General features: G+C 40.1%; 1 protein-coding gene across 2 annotated transcripts in view; it reads right to left on the minus strand.

Moving 5' to 3' along the window:
- The window catches only part of ACVR1 (activin A receptor type 1), an 86,850-nt gene that overhangs the window by 44,879 nt on the left and 21,245 nt on the right, over positions 1-20,726 (minus strand). The window contains exons 2-3 of one of the 2 annotated variants that reach the window (XM_083350460.1): positions 15,491-15,656; positions 525-598 (exon numbers count right to left, since the gene is read on the minus strand). In XM_083350460.1, the coding sequence (XP_083206586.1) occupies positions 525-598; positions 15,491-15,534 (118 nt within the window). In that variant the 5' untranslated portion in view covers positions 15,535-15,656. Of the gene's footprint in view, positions 1-524; positions 599-15,365; positions 15,657-20,726 lie in introns of those variants that run through there. The other variant, XM_083350459.1, reaches the window with a different exon arrangement.

The following is a 20,726-nucleotide window of genomic DNA, read 5'->3' on the forward strand; positions in this document are numbered from 1 at the left end:
CCCGTTTCTCCGTTCGCTTCTCAGCCTTCGCCATGTGTTTGTGGAACTATCAGTAAAAAAAAAAAATCCATCAGACTTTCTAACTTCTTGAGATATCACGAGAAGTTAGAAAGTCTGATGGAACTTTTTTTTTAACCAATAGTCCCACAAACATGTGGCGAAGGCTGAAAAGTGAGCAGAGAAACGGAATGCAGCTGAAAGGCAGGTTAGTTTTAAAAAAAAACACTTGGGGAGGTGGGATGGGCGCGGCAACCTTACCCTGCGCGGGTATTGATGCAGGCTGCTCATGGACGGGACTGAATGCCTAGGACTGGGGCAACAGCACGCGTGCCCACAGAGAGGGCTCTGCGTACTGCCTGTGGCACACGTGTGCCATAGGTTCGTCACCACGGACCTAAAGGATATACAACAGGAATGTTCCACTGTGTAGTTAGCTCTTCTCACTGAATCAATATAACCTGTAGAAACATATCAGAGATGTTAAAGTACATTTTGCTGATACGATCTGAAACCCAAATACTTACCAGCCTTGCTTGGTGAAAGAAAAACTAACACCACAAGAACAGGAACAATCATAAGTCCATTTATCATTGTAGATCTAAAAAAAAGAAGGAAAAGATTCTTGTTTTAAAAATAAAATCACAACATATTCTAATGGAGCACCAATTATATTTGATAGTTCTACACTGTTCAACAAGCACAAGCACTTTCCCATCCACATTTAATAATCGCTTGACTAATATGGAGAGTTTGTAAGAGGCTAGATTCTGCGATGGCAAAAATTACAACCTTTTAAGAGCAGCCAAATGTCTACAAAATAATGCATTTACAAATATGAAACCCATATACACACTCTCAGATTTGAGACTGTGGGCTTTCCAAAGCCATTCAAACAAGCAGTTAATATAAACAGAGATGTGGACAGACTATGTGTGTCTGGCAAGTCTCTGCAGTTTTCTTGGCAAAATTTTGGAGGTGGTTTTCATTGCCTTCCTCCTAGGGCTGAGTGAGAGTGACTGGCCCACTTAGTCCTACCTAAGGTAGCACTAGAACAGTTTCTAGCCTGGTATCTTAACTATTACACCAAACTGACTCCTATGGACAGGTATAGTGTGTCCTATTTGGACTCCAAAGCAAAGGCAGATATTTTGACCAATATTTTGACCTTGGTGGAGCAGTGGGCTAATGCCTCCTTAAGTAACACCAGCTGCCTGCAATTAGTGCAGGTTCGCATCCCACCAGGCTCAAGGTTGACTCAGCCTTCCATCCTTCCGAGGTAGGTAAAATGAGGACCCAGATTGTTGGGGGCAATTAAGCTGACTTTGTAATAATGCCGCTTGGGGGATGTGTGAAAGCCCTAATAAGCAGGCATATACAGAGAATGAAGGCTACTGCTAAGCTTGTAAGCCGCCCTGAGTCTTCGGAGAAGGGCGGGATATAAATGGAATTAAAATTAAATTAAAAATAAAAATAAAAATCCAAAGTCAGACCTAAAGCATAGTATTCAAAATCAAAGGAGGAGGGATCTTAACCAACAGAGATATTATTGTTGAAAGGCTGTTGCTAACACTAATCTTACAGGTGTGAGTTCTGCATGTTTCTTGCCAGATCAACTTTATCTTTAGAAAATCACACACTAGCAAAACTGTGAGTACTAGCAAAACTACTCATTTTTTTTAAAAAAGACAAAATGGTCAGTTCTGGTTTGGCTTGTTTTTTTGCCCCCTTTTAACACTAGGGGTCTAATCTACTCACCACTGGAGTCAGCAATAACATTCCTATCGGACCATAACGTAACAGTTTGCAATTTCATGCTGATTGGAAATTGGCCCACTGGGACATCTCTTGACAATGAACTGGGCTTGTCGTATAATCACCCCATTTGGGGCTCAAACTGGCCAGATTGGTCCATAATTACATTAACCATCACTGGGAATCAAGCAGGCATGTTGATTACAGTACATCCTGAGGTTTTGGAATCCATCAAAACATCAGGAATGTTTTGGACAGAAGGGCAAAGAAGACACACTTTTTGGAATTCTTTTATATTGCAGTTTTCTAGGCTTTTTTTTAAAGTGTAATATTAGATCACATTTCCAACATACATTAATAGCTTTTTTAAGGGAAAAGAATGCGTTAACTTTTTTAGGATGAGGTACCCAGAATCTTCTTAAATACAGGTGGCCTTCAACCTGCAGCAGTTCATTTAGCGACCATTCAAAGTTACAATAGCACTGAAAAAAGTGACTTATGACCGTTTTCACACTTACAACCACTGCAGCATTCTCCCCCCCACCCATGGTCACGTGATCAAATTTCAGAATGCTTGGCAACTGACTCATATTTATGATGGGGTCATGTGATCCACCTTTTGTGATCTTCTGACAAGCAAAATCAATGGGGAAGCCAGATTCTCTTAACAAGCATGTTAACTTAACAACTGTTAAGTTCTTCACTTAACAGCTGTTACAAGGTAGGTCGTAAAATGGGTCAAAATTCACTAAATGAATGTTTCGCTTAGCAACAGATGTTTTCGGCTCAATTGTGATCCTAAGACGAGGACTGTCTGTATGCTCTGAAAGGGAAAACCGGGAGAGATGGGGAAGGGGCAAAAGGAAGGCAAAACCACATTACCAAATTCCAAGCGTGTAACAGGAAATTTAATTCATGGATGCTCTGGGCTGCATGTACTCAAGCTAATTATATGCCATTTGAATGTTTTGCTGAAATGCTACATATATGATTATCAGTGTAAAACAAAATGTACGCTATCTAACGGCAGCCTTTCTGCACCCAGCAAAATACAAACCAGGTCTCGAGTGCTAGACCTTGCAGGAACAAAAGCAAAAGGAAAGAACAATTTGCAGCCTTAGCCTGCCAAAAACACAGATTTTGTATTCATCTTATCAGGAAGCTACTCTATTGATCAAGACAAGCGGTTTAAATGATACCCTTAGGGAGGCAAGTGTCAAGCACTTCTTGATATATAATGCTTAAGAAGAAGCAGAGCCCAGCTCTCTACTACACAAAACTGTCTAGCATAAGCCAACAAACTGTTCAGGCAATTGGAGTCCTGCCAAGATACTTTTGGAAAGGATGTCAAGATTTCTTGCTGGCTGCCATTTTGCTCAGAGAATGTAGGATATGCTGTTAGCCTGTATATTCTAGCAAGTCAGAAATAGACCTTAAAAGAAAGCCTGTTAATTTTGAAAACACACATCAACTCCACCAACAGATGCCAAGAATGTTAGCCAAGAAGTCAAGTTTCACTGCTGCCTTTCACCTAGATAAACATGAAACAACCAGGATGATGATTATTAAGCAAAAAAAAAGATAATCAAAGCCTAGAAAACACAATCCTCTGGGTCACTGAAAACTGAGCCTTCTTGTGAGGGGAAGAAGACGACTTAGGGAGCAGTGGAATGAAGAAATGGCTTGAATCCAAGACATGCTTTAGACCTTGGGTTGGCAAGTCTCATTTGCTGGATAGATGCAAAGGAGACATTCTGGAAGAATAATACATTGGGGTTAAGAACAACGTGTTAAGAATGTAGTGTTTCTCCCTTAAAATTCCACCAGAATCTCCCCGCAAGTTCTTCCAATGTTTTGGAGGTTTGAAGGCTTCTAAGGCCACTGAAGGAATCCTGTCAGACTGCCTATGACTCCCAAGCTATTCCTTACAGGGCAACTCTGTCCTATTTTGTTTTCCACTTCATGTTATATTTTCCTCTAATGCAGAGGTCCCCAACCTTTGGGGGCACTAGGGACGGGTTACGTGGAGAGGTTTTTCTGCAGACCAGAGGGGGCGTGGTTTTGTGTACTGTCTGTGAATGGGGCTTTCCTTGTTTGTGCAGACCGGCTGCTGGCATGCTGCGGCCCGGTACTGATCCACGGTCCGGGGGTTGGGGACCCCTACTCTAACCTGTATGTCAACAGCATTATCTAAACCACTGTCAGCATAATTACCGTATATAACCCCTACAGTTGAAAGAACATTACTACCCAGTTAAGATAACCCAGAGTAGACGTTAAACTGCACCATGTGGAAGTTTTTAAGAAGAGACTGGACAACCATTTGTCTGAAATGGTATAGCGTTCCCTGCCTGAGCAGGAGGTTGGACTAGAAGACCTCCAAGGTCCCTTCCAACTCTATTATTATTATCGTTGTTATTAACCTCTCATAATCTTGGTTTTATTATGTGGATTAATTAATTGTTTTAATTGGTTTTTATATTTGATTTTAAGGATTGGTTTTGTTATATGCCACCCAGAGTCACCTTGTATGAGATGGACAGCAAGATACATTTGATAAAATAAATAAGCTGACAATTTATTGAACTTTTATATACCCAATATGTCCTTTTGGAAGGAAAAAAATAAGTAGTATCTACGCAGATCTAACATCACCATTATTATCATCTCCCCTCAGCAAAACTTATAGATCATCCACAACATCATCTGAAATGCTAATATACAGGGTTTTTTTCTGTGTATATTTCCTCTAATGTTGTAAATTCTAGTACAATTCTTAACTCAATTGAATAACAACAATAACAACGACAATAATAGTTGCATCAGGAAGAGATGTTGGCTTGGGCCTAGCATTTCGGTCCTGACTAGAAGGCACTTGTGAGCTAAACATACCCATTGTCGTGTTGTTAAAGAGCAGTGTTCTCCAAACACCCATACTCCACAATACATCATTACTAGATACAATTTTGATTAAATTTATGTAGAATTACTAATCTACTATTCCTTCAATATTTGTGTACAGTATTTTTTGTATGCAGGGTTGTTGGTTTTTTTTTGCAAAGGTAATATTTCCAAGATTAAATTTAATTGCTGTATTGCCTATTAATTGCTCTTTTATCTACATTAGAAAGGCAATCCAGACAGGCCAGCAAGCAAGCCATGCTACTTTTGCCAAACAGAACACCATTTTTTTAAAAATAATAAAGGCACTGTTTACTCGTTTTAGTAGATCATATAATTACACCGAGGGACGCGGTGGCTCAGTGGGTTAGGATGCTGAGCTTGTCGATCAGAAGGTTGGCAGTTTGGCACGTTGAATCCCGAGTGCCGCGTAACAGAGTGAGCGCCTGTTACTTGTCCCAGCTTCTGCCAACCTAACAGTTCGAAAGCACGTAAAAATGCAAGTAGAAAAATAGGGACCACTACGGTGGGAAGGTAGCAGCGTTCCGTGCGCCTTTGGCGTCTAGTCATGCCGGCCACATGACCACGGAGACGTCTTTGGACAAGCGTTGGCTCTTTGGCTTTGAAACGGAGATGAGCACCGGCCCCTAGAGTTGGAAACGACTAGCACACATGTGCGGGGAAACCTTTACCTTTACCTATAATTACACCAAGCAAATGTGAAATTTCTAGAGCTATCCAAACATTTTTAACACTTTAGAGACTAGCAAAATGAATTTTAATATAAACTGTTATGGACTAAAGTGTCCTTGATCTGAACTTTCTAAGTTTCCTGTAAAGCTGTCCATTTATTTTGCATTGCTAATGACATCTATACTGGATATAGCCAGACCATTAGACGATGCAAAATCTAGCCTACAAAAGGTTATGTCATCTTTAAGGTGCCACTAGGCTTTTTGCTCCCTTTTACAGCACTGCTAATCAGACCTTTTGCAATGATGAGCAAGAACAGTATGAAATTGCTGCTCTCAAAAGCCCTTTGCAAATGGCCACAGAATAACTTCCATAGATGGACTTACCAGAGAGAAAATGTCCACATAAAATTCATCTGCTTCATCGTTTATCACTGAGAATAATCAAAATGCACAGCTTATTATTATAAAAGCCCATTCTGCATATTTAAAATGAAGCAATTAACATCATTTAACACTGTCTTTAAAGAGTGATGAGTTAATGCTTGTTCTAAAAAAAAACCCCTCTGTATATTTTATGTTTTTCATTCCATGCATGACATGAATCACAATGTCATATGAATGAAGATTTTTTTTAAAAAAAAAACATCACCATTACTAAAACGTGAAGCAGGGCTTTTAATTATATTGTCATTTCGCAAAATATGAGATATATTGACAGAATCCATTACCCAAAAGATATTGCTGTTACAAGACAAGGAATGAATTATCCCCTTAAGAATTATGCTTAATATATCATTATTTAAAATATAATACTTAATAAACATAAGAACTGTATCTTTGATTTTAGGGGCTGCTGGTCTATTCACTAAGTCTGCGGAAGAGAACCTCTTCCCAGAAAAAACTTACAGGCTTCCCAAGTGTTCTCATGTTACAAATCACTTGTCTGCCATGGGTTCAAGACCCCTGCATGCTTGTGAGTTTATGGGTAACTATAGATAGTCAAAAAAGCTAACTGACACTTACCCCAAGAATGTACACAGGCATAGGTAACTTGCAATATTTAAGCCAACATTGTGTGTGCATTAGCTAGAGCATTCCTCAATCTCGTGCCTTTCTGATGAATTGTATTACTTACCTGGGGACAGTCACAGCTGTGACCCAACATGTCAAGACAACACCAGGTCAGGGAAAGCTATTTTAGTGCAACAAAGGAAATGTCACAACAATGCATTCCTGTTTTAGGAGAGAAAGGAGATGCCTCCTTGAACAAAGGCACAGGAAAAATTTGATAGTTTCTAATCAATTCTATTTCCAGATAGGCTTCACTTCAATTCTCGCAAGGCTGTAACAGGAAAGTACAATGCAACTGGATACTCAGGAAAACCAACTGAAGAGGCGGAAACAAAAATTTAGACGTTTCTCCCTTTTTTTCACTGGATTCATGGAATAGAGATGAGAAAGGAGTGCATTTAACTCCAGATTCTTCCCCAAACTGTTGGAAGGACATATTTAACTCTACAGAAGTTTGTACCATAATGTTAATTATAACTCTCTAATGTTTTTACAAGAGCCCTTAATTTCATGCACAACTCATGCTTCTTAAAATCTATGGGGCCAGAATTCTTTACACTTTCCAATACAAGAAGACAGGCATAGCAATAGAAGTAGCCAGCTTGGAAAAGAGCAAATGAGTTCTTCTGCAATAAATATTAGCATTATCAGTACTGTATTGTGTGAAGAACGTAACATGCTGCTTTTATGGCAAGATGAGCTGATGCTTCTTGGGTCTTCCTCCCTCTGTGTAAACAATTTAGACACATTTGTTAAGCCAAGCACTTGCACATGATGGAATGCAGACATTCATGGCTTGGGTGCTAATGGGTGGGGATTATTTAAGCCAAGAAATTGTCGGTTGAAGATATACCCCAGATGTTTTCTTCTTGGCCAAGAGAGCATTTCAGGGCTTAGCCACTCAGATTTCCAATGCTCGCAGGCTATAACGCAACAGACAAACTTAAAGCCTACATATTCTGGCAGGCTGTAACAAGGGTGAGGCAGCTTTTCTACTGACAAGAGCCCAGTCCTTATCAGGTCCCTCGACATCCTTTAACCTGAGACACTCTGGCGGAATAGCTTCTCCATAAATGAAGGACATGCTATTTTAGCCAGCAGAATACTTAAAATGTGTTAACAATGTGTTGCATTCACACTTACAGAAGGGCTGCTGCCATAAATAAAAACCTGAGCAATTCTAGCCAGTAGAATTTCTACACACATACAAACAATCGGTCCAAGAAGTTACCATTTACAATTTTTTGCACCCTGAGTGTTTAGGAAAGATTATGGTATCATAAGCACAATCTTCTCGCCGTCAAAAAAGAAAAGAATAGTTACACAGAGTGCAACACAGCACAAAATGCAGCACCCAGGGATTCCTGGCTGACGTTGGAAAAAGAAGACCAGAATCACAGCGAGTTGGAACTTAGATAGGACCCTACTAAGAAGTTCCTAGGTACAACTTACACGGGAAAGTTGAAGGAGTGACAAGCCTATACTGTGCTGTGGCCAAAACGCATACCTAGATATATATTACGTGGTCACTAGGAGTTGAGCTCAACTTGAAGAAGCCTTGAGTTGATGCATGCACATGCCAACTCCGCCCTTTCTTTCCAGTTTCCCCAATGCTATCCCACGGGGGAAGCTGATAGAATTTGCTTACACTTCAGATGAGAAGTTTTACCTTATTGCTAAAGGCGGGGAGGGAAGGGGGGAGGAGGTGGATAATTTGCAGTGTGACTCAGATACACAGCTGTCCATTAAATATGTTCACCACAAAATACAAATCTGTGCAGGGAACGACAGTATAATGTCTTGGGAGACAACAAGCAAGCTAATTGTAGAAGAATAGTAAAGGGAGGAGGGAAGCCGGTTTAAAAAGGTTGCAGCATATCCCCAGAGAGTAGGCCATCTGCAAATATGATAGACTAAGCCAAGAACACATTTAGAAATCTAAATGCTGCAATGCAGCCTGTGTGTGCTACTTCGCTCTTCCCTGGCACCTGAAAATAGAGTGTTCTTTTTTTGGTTTATTTGCTAAGAAAACTCTCTCTTTTTTTTGGTGTGTCTTATTTTTGTCTCTATTGGGAAAAACAAAACAAAAGGCCCCGGGACAGAGAGGAGGAACACTCCACGTAAAAGGCACATTCTCCCTCTAAGGGGGCATTTCATTATTTACTCTTGAAAGTCTTTCACACGATCAGCTTCCCTTAAAATTCATGACACTTTATATGTAATCTCTAGGGAGCCCTAATGTTGTAACTTCTGCCACATCACAAGATTAAACAGCAAGTTTAATCCTTCTCCTCCTGTAACTTTCCTGTCACAACAAGCTTTTGAGGCACAGTGGAGTGCTAGAAAAGAGCAACCATGAATGCTACTTTCTAGAATACAGGGAAGGCTGCTCTGGGATCACAACACAAATGAGCCTGCTTGACAGGCTAAGTATGAAATATTTATTTGGCCAGTGACTGAATAAAATGGAACATATATAATCTAGTTACAGCAGAAAGAGAGGAGAAAACCAACGAAGCATCCACATTACCAAAAGATAAATGAACCAGGTATGAGGATATCTAGTCACGGGCAGGAGTCAATTGTTTGTGTGCCTTCACAGCAGCAATACAGAACTTTGCTCCCTTAAGGGGGATAGCAGGTTTCTTGCCTGATGAGGAAAAAAACTGTGCAGAGGTTCCCCAGGATAATTCAGTGCGTGTAGCAAGAAATGGAAAATGAGTCTTCCTCAAATATCACTTTAAAAGGAGCAATGCATCAACATGAACCGCCAATGTCAGGAGAGGTTTCATTGGGGATTTGCTGAATGTACTGTGTACAATCACAGAGGATGTACTATTATATCTTGCTCTGAAGAACAACCTTTGCTGGGTTGGAATGATGAGCGAGATGATTTAGTTGGCTGGTTTCCACCTTACATGGTTAAAACCAAGTTTGGACAGAATTTGGAATGAATCCTCTTTCATTCTGGGCTTCAATGACTAAACATCTTTCTTTAATAAATCTACTATAGCCTGAGTGAAATCCAGGGAGAGGCCATATTACAGAAGTTTCTCATGTACTGCTTGAATCCAAGAGGGCTCAAACTAATCTGAAAGAAGAGGTGGAATCAGCTCAGCTGGTAAAGAATGGCATTTAAATCAGTAATTAAAGATTAATAACTATTGCTGTAATGTCAACCTTTGTCTGACCAACCTCTTGTCTCAGAATTACATTAGCTTACATTTTGGAGCATACTAAGCGTAAGAGATTTACTGAACAAGAGATTTACTGAATGAATGCCGCACAACAAACACAACCCAGCCACAAGCATTTTGACAGCTGTCTCTTTTCTCACAGTCACTCAGCAACCTTTGTGACAATGGTCAACCAGCATTTCTTTTTTGATGTTTGTTGACTACAATGGCAAAAAAAAAAAAATTCAGTAAACTTGCCAGGAATGGGATAATGCACAGGCCACAAGGTTAAATCCCTTGTTTTGAAAAAGAACCTGGGAACGAAAAACCAAGGAGAAGGAGCAGAGACACTGTAGGAGGAACTCTATATTATGTGTTTGCTCTTTAGCTATCTCATTTTCCCAGAAGAAAAGTGACTGCTTTGTTGTAAGCTTGCAATGTGTCCACATGGCAGCACTGAGCTGGACTACAGCTAGGGTACATTATTATTATTATTATTATTATTATTATTATTATTATTATTATTATTATTATTATTATTATTATTATTATTTAGATTTAGATTTATATACTGCCCTTTCCCGAAGGACTCAGGGCGGTTTACAGGATATTTAAAAGAAAATCAATACAAAAGTTAAAACAATTAAAAAAGATTAAATGAAACCCTGAGAGAAAATAAAAACCCCAGTTAAAATTAAAAATTAAAAATTCTCAGCCTGGGCCAGAGAGCTCGAAGAGGTCCCGGCGGAATGAACGGAGATCGGGGGGGGGGGCATTCCTAAGCTCCGCGGGCAGCTGGTTCCAGAGGGCAGGCACGCCCACTGAGAAGGCTCTCCCCCTGGGTGTTACCCGCCGGCAATCTTTAACCGGCGGCACCCTGAGAAGACCTTCCCTGTGGGAGCGCACTGGACGAAGGGAGCTTGATGCTGGCAGCAGGTGTTCCCTCAGATATCCCAGACCCTCGCCATTTAGGGCTTTATAGGTCATCACCAGCACCTTGGATCATGATTGTGGCTACAGCAATTGTGGATTGGGGGCTCCTTATGTACAATTAACTTTTTTGGTTTGAATCCTGACAAATGAAAATGTGGATGAGAATGTTGTATATGAAGGACCATCGTTCTAAGAACGATGGGGAAGCAAGTGGGCCAAGTAAAAGTGAAAAGTGCGCTGATACCGGATACCAAGCTGGATAGGTACTACTCAGAAATAAAAGTAGTCAGAGGTGAAGTTGGGATCAAAGTCCTCTAAAAGCCCAACCAATTCTATACAGAGGTATTATATTTGCAAAAATATCAATTTCTCATTCTGATCTGTATGCAATGAAGCACATTTTTGCACAGGTGGAACCCAAGCAAAGAAGCCGGTGTAATAGTTCCAAAATTTCATCTATGTTTTTAACTTTCCTTCTATATATAAGGACGGGGAAGATTTTTCAAAGTGAGGTTACTCTAGCGTAAAAGTAACGCTCAGCCCATCTTTTATGTCCCCCTGCATTAAACAAATCCCTGCATTAGGATTACCTTTAATAAAAAGATTTTAAAAAAACTAGAATCAATCTAAAGTGATAAGAATCTGAAGTACTGACCGTTCCTGTAATATAAGGAGTCCTTTGACACTCCATCAAAAGCTTTCAAATATAAGACGGTCACTATTAGATGTGTGGACTAAAGTTAAAAAAATTAATTACATAAAAAATTCCCAATTGGATATCGACATTGGAGATATTTACGCACCCAAAATTTATGAATTTAGGAAAGGTAAGTACATATAAAGACATCTTAGATGAAAGCGAAGAGTTGAAAACAAGGGAAAAATTATTAGAAGATGGCATAGAGCTAGAATGGTGGGCATATCTGCAAATACAATCACAATACAGAAAAGATAAAGAACCCGGGATAAAATTAGAACGCACAGAATTAGATAAAATTCTATTAGGAACAGAAGATAAAACGATAAAAAAGATATATCAATATTTATTAGAGCAAGACATGCTAGAAGAACAAGTAAAAGACACAATGCTAATTTGGGGCAAAAATTTTGGCTATAGTATCGATCTAGATAATTGGCAATTATTATGGGATAGGAACAGGAGGCTAACGTTAGCCACCACCTATAAAGAAAATCTATATAAGATATTTTACAGATGGCATCTCCCCCCCCCCCACAAGACTATTATCACATGTGGTGGGAGTGCCCAAAAGCCCAAGAATTTTGGCATCAGATAAAAAAATGGCTGGAAGAGATATTATCACAAAAAACCGAATTAAAACCAGAAAATTTTATTAGGGATTACTAAGGATAAATTCAGAAAAGCAACTTTATACTTAGTACTGCACAAAAATGGAAGGGAAAAGAAACCCCCACCGAAGAAGTAATAAATAAAATCCTATCCTGCGCCGAAATGGATAGGTTAACATTAGAGCTTAAGAACAAAACTGAAACAGACTATTACGAAATTTGGAATGAAATGTATAAATGGCTAGAGTTAAGGAGGAAGGCTGGGACAAATGTTGATTGATAAGTCGATAGCTTAGAAATCTTTACACCAGTATTCTCTATAAGATAGAATTGAAAGTTATTTAAATATAATGTACATGATCAAGAGAACATTTACTAAAGAGTTCACAGATTCTATACATATATTTTGTTATATTGTAAAGAGATCTTTTTCTTTTTCTTTTCACAAGGTAATACTAATAGTATGGTTTAAGCCAGGGGTCTTCAAACCTGGCCCTTTTATGACTTGTGGACTTCAACTCCCAGAATTCCTCGGCCAGGCATGTTGGCTGAGGAATTCTGGGAGTTGAAGTCCACAAGTCATAAAAGGGCCAAGTTTGAAGACCCCTGGTTTAAGCCAGGGAAGTTGTATCATGTCCACTGTGTTTACTGTGTTTTCAACTGTATATTCAATAAATTTTTGTAAATACCGTGGCCAGCCAACAAAACAAATAGATCATTGAAAAATCAACCCAGAGGTCTCATACCAGGTACAAATGAGCAAGCTCACATTATTCTACTTTGGACACATTGTGCAATGTGTCTGGAGAAGAGGAAGATGATGACCAGTAGCAAGGTAACTAGACTCAGTTACAGTAACACTAAATGAACCATAGGAGGACCTGAAAGATCAGGTTAGGTTAGGTCAGTGATGGGGAGCCATTTAGAGACTGAGCGCCCAAACTGCAACCCAAAACCCACTTATGTATCGTCGGGTGCCAGGTGGGCGTGGCCCATTGGGTGGGCATGGCCCGTTGGGTGGGTATGGCTGTGGTGGTAACGGCAGACTGGGTAGGACTAAAAAGTTCAAAATCAATTCCAACTTTGCGAATTTTTTTTTCCCCGCAAGAAGTTGAAATTGACTGACTGAACGGAGGCCTAAAGCGAAAAGGTTTTATAAAACCCAGCTGAAGGCCTAGGACTGGGGCGATGGTACGCGTGCCCACAGAGCAGGCTCTGCGTGCCACCTGTGGCACCCGTGCCATAGGTTCGCCACCACGGGGTTAGGTTGTTGCTAGGAATTGACAACAATTTAACGGCATACAATCAATCAGTGATCAAATCTAGGTTTCAAAAAAAGTTAATTTCTTTTATTTTTTCGGGATTGTCCCAAGGGATACATTTTATCTCATTCTTGCTTCCCCACCAAAAAGCAATTCACCGGAGATACTGCCACACCAGTGACTTGAGATAATAGTTTCCCAGGGCGTCATTTGCCCTTAAAAGTTAACTTAAACTTTAAAGTTCAGTGTTTTCGAGGTGCTTGGATCATCATGAAATGGTGCTCTTCAAAAAAGAGTTCATTCGAATCTTCTTCAACTGGAGAAATCAAGTAAAGCCATTTCAAGATTCTAGAACGAGGTAGTAACCCTCAGGCACTCCTCTTTCCTCCCACTGTTAAAGAGAGAGGAGAACCACAGCTAACTGTTATATAGGAATATGAGTATATGCAAACAGAGAGGGGCATCTGTGCAAATGCGCTGGGAGGCTGCATACCAAGAGCAGGCTGTGGCTTTTCTTGCTGCCAACACAGAGACTTCAACATGCTTGGTCAGGTTCCTATTTATCCAGTAAGCCATAAAATGTACCCCACCCCTCTAACAGATGAGAAACCATAGACACTTGCAGGTGTAACTCCAACTAAAGACCTTTTGCAGAGGGCTTCTGGAGCACTGCTCCTGAAATTGTCACAGGGCTCCAATCAGTCTCATGATGTTGATAGGGGTGACCTAAAGGTCAACTTTAATTGCATGTTCAGGAAAAAGAAAAAAAAAGAGGCCCAGCAAAAAAGAACATTAGAATTCCATGGCTGAAGTTGAAATAAAAGGTCAGGTTTGCCCACTTCGTCTGCTGTGTCTTAGTTACATTTCTCGAAATGAAGAGAAGTCAGACATATTAAATCCTAAACTGTGGTCAATTATTCTTTATAATAGTAATATGGAAATAAAAATATAAATAAACATTCATATACCAGGTATAGCCCAAACACCAAATAATCAAGCAGTAACACAGGGATATAAGAAGCAAAGTACAGATGGGTACAATTACACTACAAAGCCTCTTTGTTATTTTGCTATACATTAAAAGGTAAATAAAAAAATATATTTATAGATTAGATTCAGAAGGCCATTCAACTCAACACTGACTTGGATTGAATGTAATGGTGTCCTGAATTTCTCATAATGTTCAAAGGATAATTTATTTAATTTCACTGGTTAACTGACTTATCGTAGAAAATGTCAAGTGCATTCCACCTCACTTTGAGCAACCATTTTTGATTTTATATCTTTCAGATATACTTTTTCTTTTGCCTTAGCCCAGACATGTCAAACACAAGGCCCGGGGGCCAGATCCGGCCCACAAAGTGGTTTCATGCGGCCCACGAAGCCATCCTGGAAACAGTGAGGGAACGGCCCCCTCTGCCTTGGCCCTGGCCCAGAGACCCTCCTTCTGCCAGAGACCCTCAGATCTGTCCCACTCCTGCCCAGGCCCCCATAGGCACCCTTGATGCGAATGATGTAGAGCTGGCCACGCCCACCCAGTAGGCCATACGCACTCTAGCCACGCCCACCCAGTAGGCCACGCCCACCCTGGCCATACCCACCCGGCCCCCTGAGGGCAACCGCAATGCTGATGCGGCCCTGAATGAAATTGAGTTTGACACCCCTGCCTTAGCCCGTGAAATCTGGAGTATAACGTATCCCAAGGGGCTGATACATGAATCTTAATATATTTTACTTTTACCCTAAGAAATGGTGAGAGCCAGTTTGCTGTGGTGCTTAAGGCTTCAGACTAGAACTCAAGAGATTGAATTCTAGACCAGTCTTAAGCACAAAGCCAGTTGGGTGTCCTTGGGCCAGTCATTCTCTCTCAGCTCTGGGAAGCAGGCAATGGTAAACCACATCTTAAAAAAAACTTGCCAGGAAAACTGTAGGGACTTATCGAGGCAGGGCCAGGAATAATAATAATAAAAAACTTAACGGAAAGGAAAGAGGAAAGGGAAGGGGAAGGGGAAGGAGAAAGAAAAAGATATGCCAAAAATAATTCTGTGCATCGTATTATACTGATGCACCTGATAAAATGTTTATAATTTTTTAAAAAAAACTTGAAATGCAAAACTGAAAACAATGGGATACGCCCAACTTTTTATTATCTAATTTGAATAGATTTTCCCTTGATCCTTTTAACTCTTCTTTACCATGTCCTCTAAGCTTCATCCTATTCTAAAGGGTATCTTTCCAAAAGATTATGGATGCAATGAAATACATACCTGATGTAAGGCTTCCACGTAAATATCCTGTAGCAAGCAGGGGTTTTTTTTTTTGTTTTTTTAAAAAATGGGACTGACGCACTGTATTGTTTACTTAATGACGTTTCCATTCTACATATACTTACCTAAGAATAAATCCCAGGACTGAACTGCGGGCTGTGTAACCCATTTCAGCAAAATATGATTGAAGGTCTGCACATCACAATTTATGAAGATTCCTTCTGCCCAGTTTGGGGGGCAATTTCTCTTGCAGGATATTACTTCTTGCCATGAAGTAAAACTTCTGTTTTTCTGGAGCAAAGGCAAAAACAGTGTAACCTGATCAATATTGCCACTGAGAACAAACTGTTTCCTTTCACAAATAAAAGAGTGACTAATCAAAGAAGAGCTGTGTTTTAAATAAAGGGTACCATACATAAGCTACATATGTCTCTTGTGCTGCTTTATTTGACTGAGGGTAATTTCTGAAGGTGAGAAAAGCCACAGTCCTCACCAGAATTCCTTTTACTATCCCTCTTACACAAAGCGATACCTGTGTACAAGCCTGTTTATGATTATCATCACAGGATCTTCCACGGGTGCCCTTTGCAGCAGAGATTAAGCGGAAAACTGGATGACAGAGAATTTGTTCTGCAATTAAGCTTAGACTGCAGAATTTTCTCTTCTCCAAAGAGAGATCAGGCTGAAAATTACCTTTATCAGACCTGTCCCATTACATTTGGATGCTTGTCATTCACTGTACATCAAAAATGGGTAGGACCAGAACCCAAAGTGAACCTGCAAGGTTTAAGGCCCACCTGCCCCCATTCTGCTTCACAAACTGCAAAGGGGGAAAAAAAACACCAACCCTAGCAACAACCTCTCCTGCACAAAACCCAGCATAAATTTCTGGTTTTGTTCATTCTGAAAGTCGCAGATGCAGATAAAGTAGGTGACATGTGGTTCCCAAGCTGCTCTTTTTTGAACTCATATTTTAGAGAAAGGATTAGCAATCCACAGGGCTCCATATGGCCCAATTTCATTTTTGCAATCAAGGAAGCTCACCCAAGTTTGTATTGCCAAAATTTAGAGAAACACCCCCCCCCCATTTTTTTAACAGACCGATTATTGCCTTGTTTCTTTCACTGCTGTTGAAAAGATTAACCGTGGAAGTTTTTTAAAGCCTCTGCTGGGCTTAAGATGCCGATCTAGAGCTTTAAAAAAGATAATTAGAATCACAGACAAACAAACCCCCACAAACGGCTTCAGTCCAATTCATTTCACTACATCACTGATAAAACTCTTGCTGCTAATGAAGTTCAAAGCATTTTAAAAGTGCAGCTTGATTAAGGAAGTGGGGGAGATCCTTACCAAGTCTTTTACATCCTTGGTTGGTGTCAAAAAGCTTAACATAGCCAGAACTTAAACTGAAGACCAAATTCTAATACCTGAATTATAGGCAAGGTTAATTGAAACGATATCACGGGGGGGGGGGGGGGGAATTGCAATTGCAAACCATTTCTAGGTTGTTTCCAAGAGACTTCTAATGTGAATCAGCACATCTTAGGAGACTGCTCAAGGAGAAACACATTCTAGTTCCCTTGTTTTTAGGAGGTGAGGAGAGCCAAAGAAAAGAGGAGTTGTTCCTTGTAATGGTTTGACTGCTTTGGAATATTTCACTGATGGAGAATAGACTGGTCCCTCTTTAATAGCCTCTAGGAAATTGAAGATACTCAATTAAGAATGACAGATAAATTGCAAATAAAGTATCAGTACAGATATAAAATAGGAACACGGTGGCTCGGTGGGTTAGGACGCTGAGCTTTTCGATCAGAAGGTCAGCAGTTTGGCGGGTCGAATCCCGAGTGCCGCGTAACAGAGCGCCTGTTACTCGTCCCAGCTTCTGCCAACCTAGCAATTCGAAAGCACGTAAAAATGCAAGTAGAAAAATAGGGACCACTACAGTGGGAAGGTAACAGCACTCCGTGCACCTTTGACGTCTAGTCATGCCGGCCACATGACCACGGAGACGTCCTCGGACAAGCGCTGGCTCTTCGGCTTTGAAACGGAGATGAGCACCGGCCCCTAGAGTCGGAAACGACTAGCACGCATGTGCGGGGGAACCTTTACCTTTACCTTTACAGATATAAAACATGGGCAATAGAGAATATCATTAGAAGTCTCTCCAAAATATCTCAGTTGACATATTTAATTGAATTTAAAAAAAAATTCACATTCAACTGAATATGTCACCTGAGATATTTTGGAAAGGCTTCCATTGATGCCGTGTATTGCCCATATTTTATATCTATATTGATGTTTGATATAAATATCATATTTAAAGATCAAAATATGTTTTGATCTTAATCTCTTGGTATTGATCAATTTTCTGATTACAGTGTAATTATAAATGTCCCATTGATTATGTGCTGACAACTCTTAGCAACCACATAAATACCACAATAGATGCTTTAATTTTTTCCTTATATTGTATGAGCTACTATGAGTTGTCAGATTGCAAGGAGTTATAAATCAATAAGTACCTCTACATGGATATTTCCATGAAATTGTTAGCTCTATTCAAGGTGGGCTTTAAAAAAAAATTGAACAACAGCAAGTCCTAATTACTTAAATTTTAAGTAAATAAATGCTTTAGTTTTAGTTGTCCTTTTAGACTTGATTAGATCTAGAAACAAAACAAAAAGCAGCTACTCTCCTCTACAGTATGTTTTTATTACAATTATTTTTATTGAGATTTGATTGAATTCTTTGGTTTTTGACTATGGAACAAAGCATATGATTATGAAAATAAAATAAACAAATTCCATTTCTAAATAGAAAATTTTAATGCTACACAAGCAGAGTACTTCAACAGATACAACTTAAAATTGGCGGCAGCAGAAATTCTTCTTTAGAAAGGCATGAAAAACTTATCACTTGAGTAAAACATGACGTCATTCCAGAAATCAATGTGTGCTTTTCATTTCTCTTTATCTTAGAACCATAGAAGCTTTTGGAAAAACCAATAAAAATATGTTTTTTTTTCCCATTATGAAGGAAATGTCTTGTAACTTTGCAAGGAAGCAACCTTGAACCAGCGTTCAAAATACAGAAAGTTCATGGCCAGTTCTGATTTCTTCTTGCATCTCAAAATTACTTCGGAATTCTTATTTCCCAGACAAAAGGAAGAAAACAGAGGCAGTTTTTTCTGGGTTTTTTTTTTAAAAAAAATGCCTGATTTACCACTTTTCTAAAAAAAAAAACCTATGCAATACTGTCCCCAAAAGAAAATAAACAGGCTACTCAATTTTTTTTTAAAAAAAAAAAAACCACTTCCCTACAGAATGCTTATTCTCACGTTCTGACTATTGGCAGTCAACAACAGCGCATTATGATGGCCTTGGAAAAAGTGATTTATCACCTGTGCTCCCATTTAAAACCGTCACATCACCCTTATGGTCACATGACCACAATTTGAGGGCTTGGCATCCAGCTTGGATTTGCAATCGGTTTCACAATCCTGTTGTGACCTGATCACAATGTGCAACCATTTTTGCTGATTTCCAGGCAAAAAACACCCATTTGGGAAACTGAATTCGGGAACTGCATGATTTGCTCAGTGACAATGGTGATTCTTTTAATGACTACCATAGACATTGTTGTAATTTTGAGTCCGACTTGACTTACAGCCGCACGACCTATGATGCAAATTCTGCCCTCAACTGTGGTTATAATTCGAGCAGGCCTACCTCTGTACTGACAAAACCTGCCAGCATCTCCATGCCTCGTTGAGAATTTTCCACTGAATATTAATAAACAGCTCCCCCCAAAAGAAAATACAGTTCATCACGTTTTCTTACGTGTAGAGGTCGTTCCCAGCTTATGTCCATTCCCTCATCATCCAAGGTTCTGGACTTATGACCAGTCCTCAAAGCGTCACAGCATCCCCCCACAGGAGATGCAATTGCAATCTAGATCAGACATGTCAAACACAAGGCCCGGGGGCCGGATCCGGCCCGCGAAATGGTTTCATGTGGCCCGCGAAGCCATCCTGGAAACAGTGAAGGAACGGCCCCCACTGCCTTGGCCCTGGCCCAGAGACCCTCCTTCTGCCAGAGACCCTCAGTTCTGTCCCACTCCTGCCCAGGCCCCCATAGGCACCCTTGATGCGAATGATGTAGAGCTGGCCATGCCCACCCAGTAGGCCATACGCACTCTAGCCACACCCACCCAGTAGGCCACTCCCACCCTCATTTTACCTACCTCGGAAGGATGGAAGGCTGAGTCAACCATGAGCCTGGTGGGACTCGAATCTGCACTAATTGCAGGCAGCTGGTGTTACTTAAGGAGGCATTAGCCCACTGCTCCACCAAGGCTCTTTTGACACTAATTGAACATGTGGTGCAGGAAAACAATGAATAGAAGCAACACTGAAATAGAAACACACACACACATACACACACACACACACACACAAACACACCATTTTATACCGACACCCATCTCTAGGTCTGGAGAGAAGGGAAACTAAGAAATAGGCTAACTCCCCTTTCCCTATTTGGGCCACCTGCCATGTAATGGTTCAGTTAAATTCACCACAAGCATGGGGATAAACTGTGATTAATGTTGGCAGAGTCCCTTAATGGTCTACGTTTAGATGTTGCTCCAAGCCTAACCCACTGTGGCTTAGCAACTCTTCCAAGATCATTTAATGGAAGTTCATAAATCTACGTACAGAGCCATACTGACATATCTAAGATGATTATTTTGGTGGATGACCCTCAAAAAACTAAGCAGAATTGGATTCAGTTAGCACTGGGATGAAAAACAGCCATACAGTATCAATGCTGTAGGACAAAGTCCAAAAATATTCCAGAAACAGGCAATGGCAAAGCCATTTGTCCTGTATAGACATTTAATTTATACTGATGTCAACAAAACTGCACAGCTGTATCTATGAAATCATCAGAAGTCAAATTCAGCAGGAAAGAGGTTTTATTTTTTAGTTCTTTTTTTTTTACAAATAGAATTATATTCAAAAAGAACTACAGGTAGTCCTCGACTTATGACCACAATTGAACTTAAAATTTCTGTTGCTAAGCGAAACATTTTTTAAATGAGTTCTGCCCCATTTTACCTTTCTTGCCACGGTTGTTAAGTGAATCACTGTTACTGGTTAAATGAATCTAACTGTTGTTAAGTGAATCTGGCTTCCCCATTGACTTTGCTTGTCAGAAGGTCGCAAAAGGGGATCACGTGATCCCAGACACTGTAACCGTCATAAATATGAGTCAATTTGCCAAGTGTTTGAATTTTGATCCCGTAACCATGTGGGGATGCTGCAACTGTTGTAAGTGCGAAAACTGGTTAGAAGTTATTTTT

Source organism: Vipera ursinii (assembly GCF_947247035.1).
Source record: "Vipera ursinii genome assembly, chromosome: 1".
NCBI classification, from domain to species: domain Eukaryota; kingdom Metazoa; phylum Chordata; class Lepidosauria; order Squamata; family Viperidae; genus Vipera; species Vipera ursinii.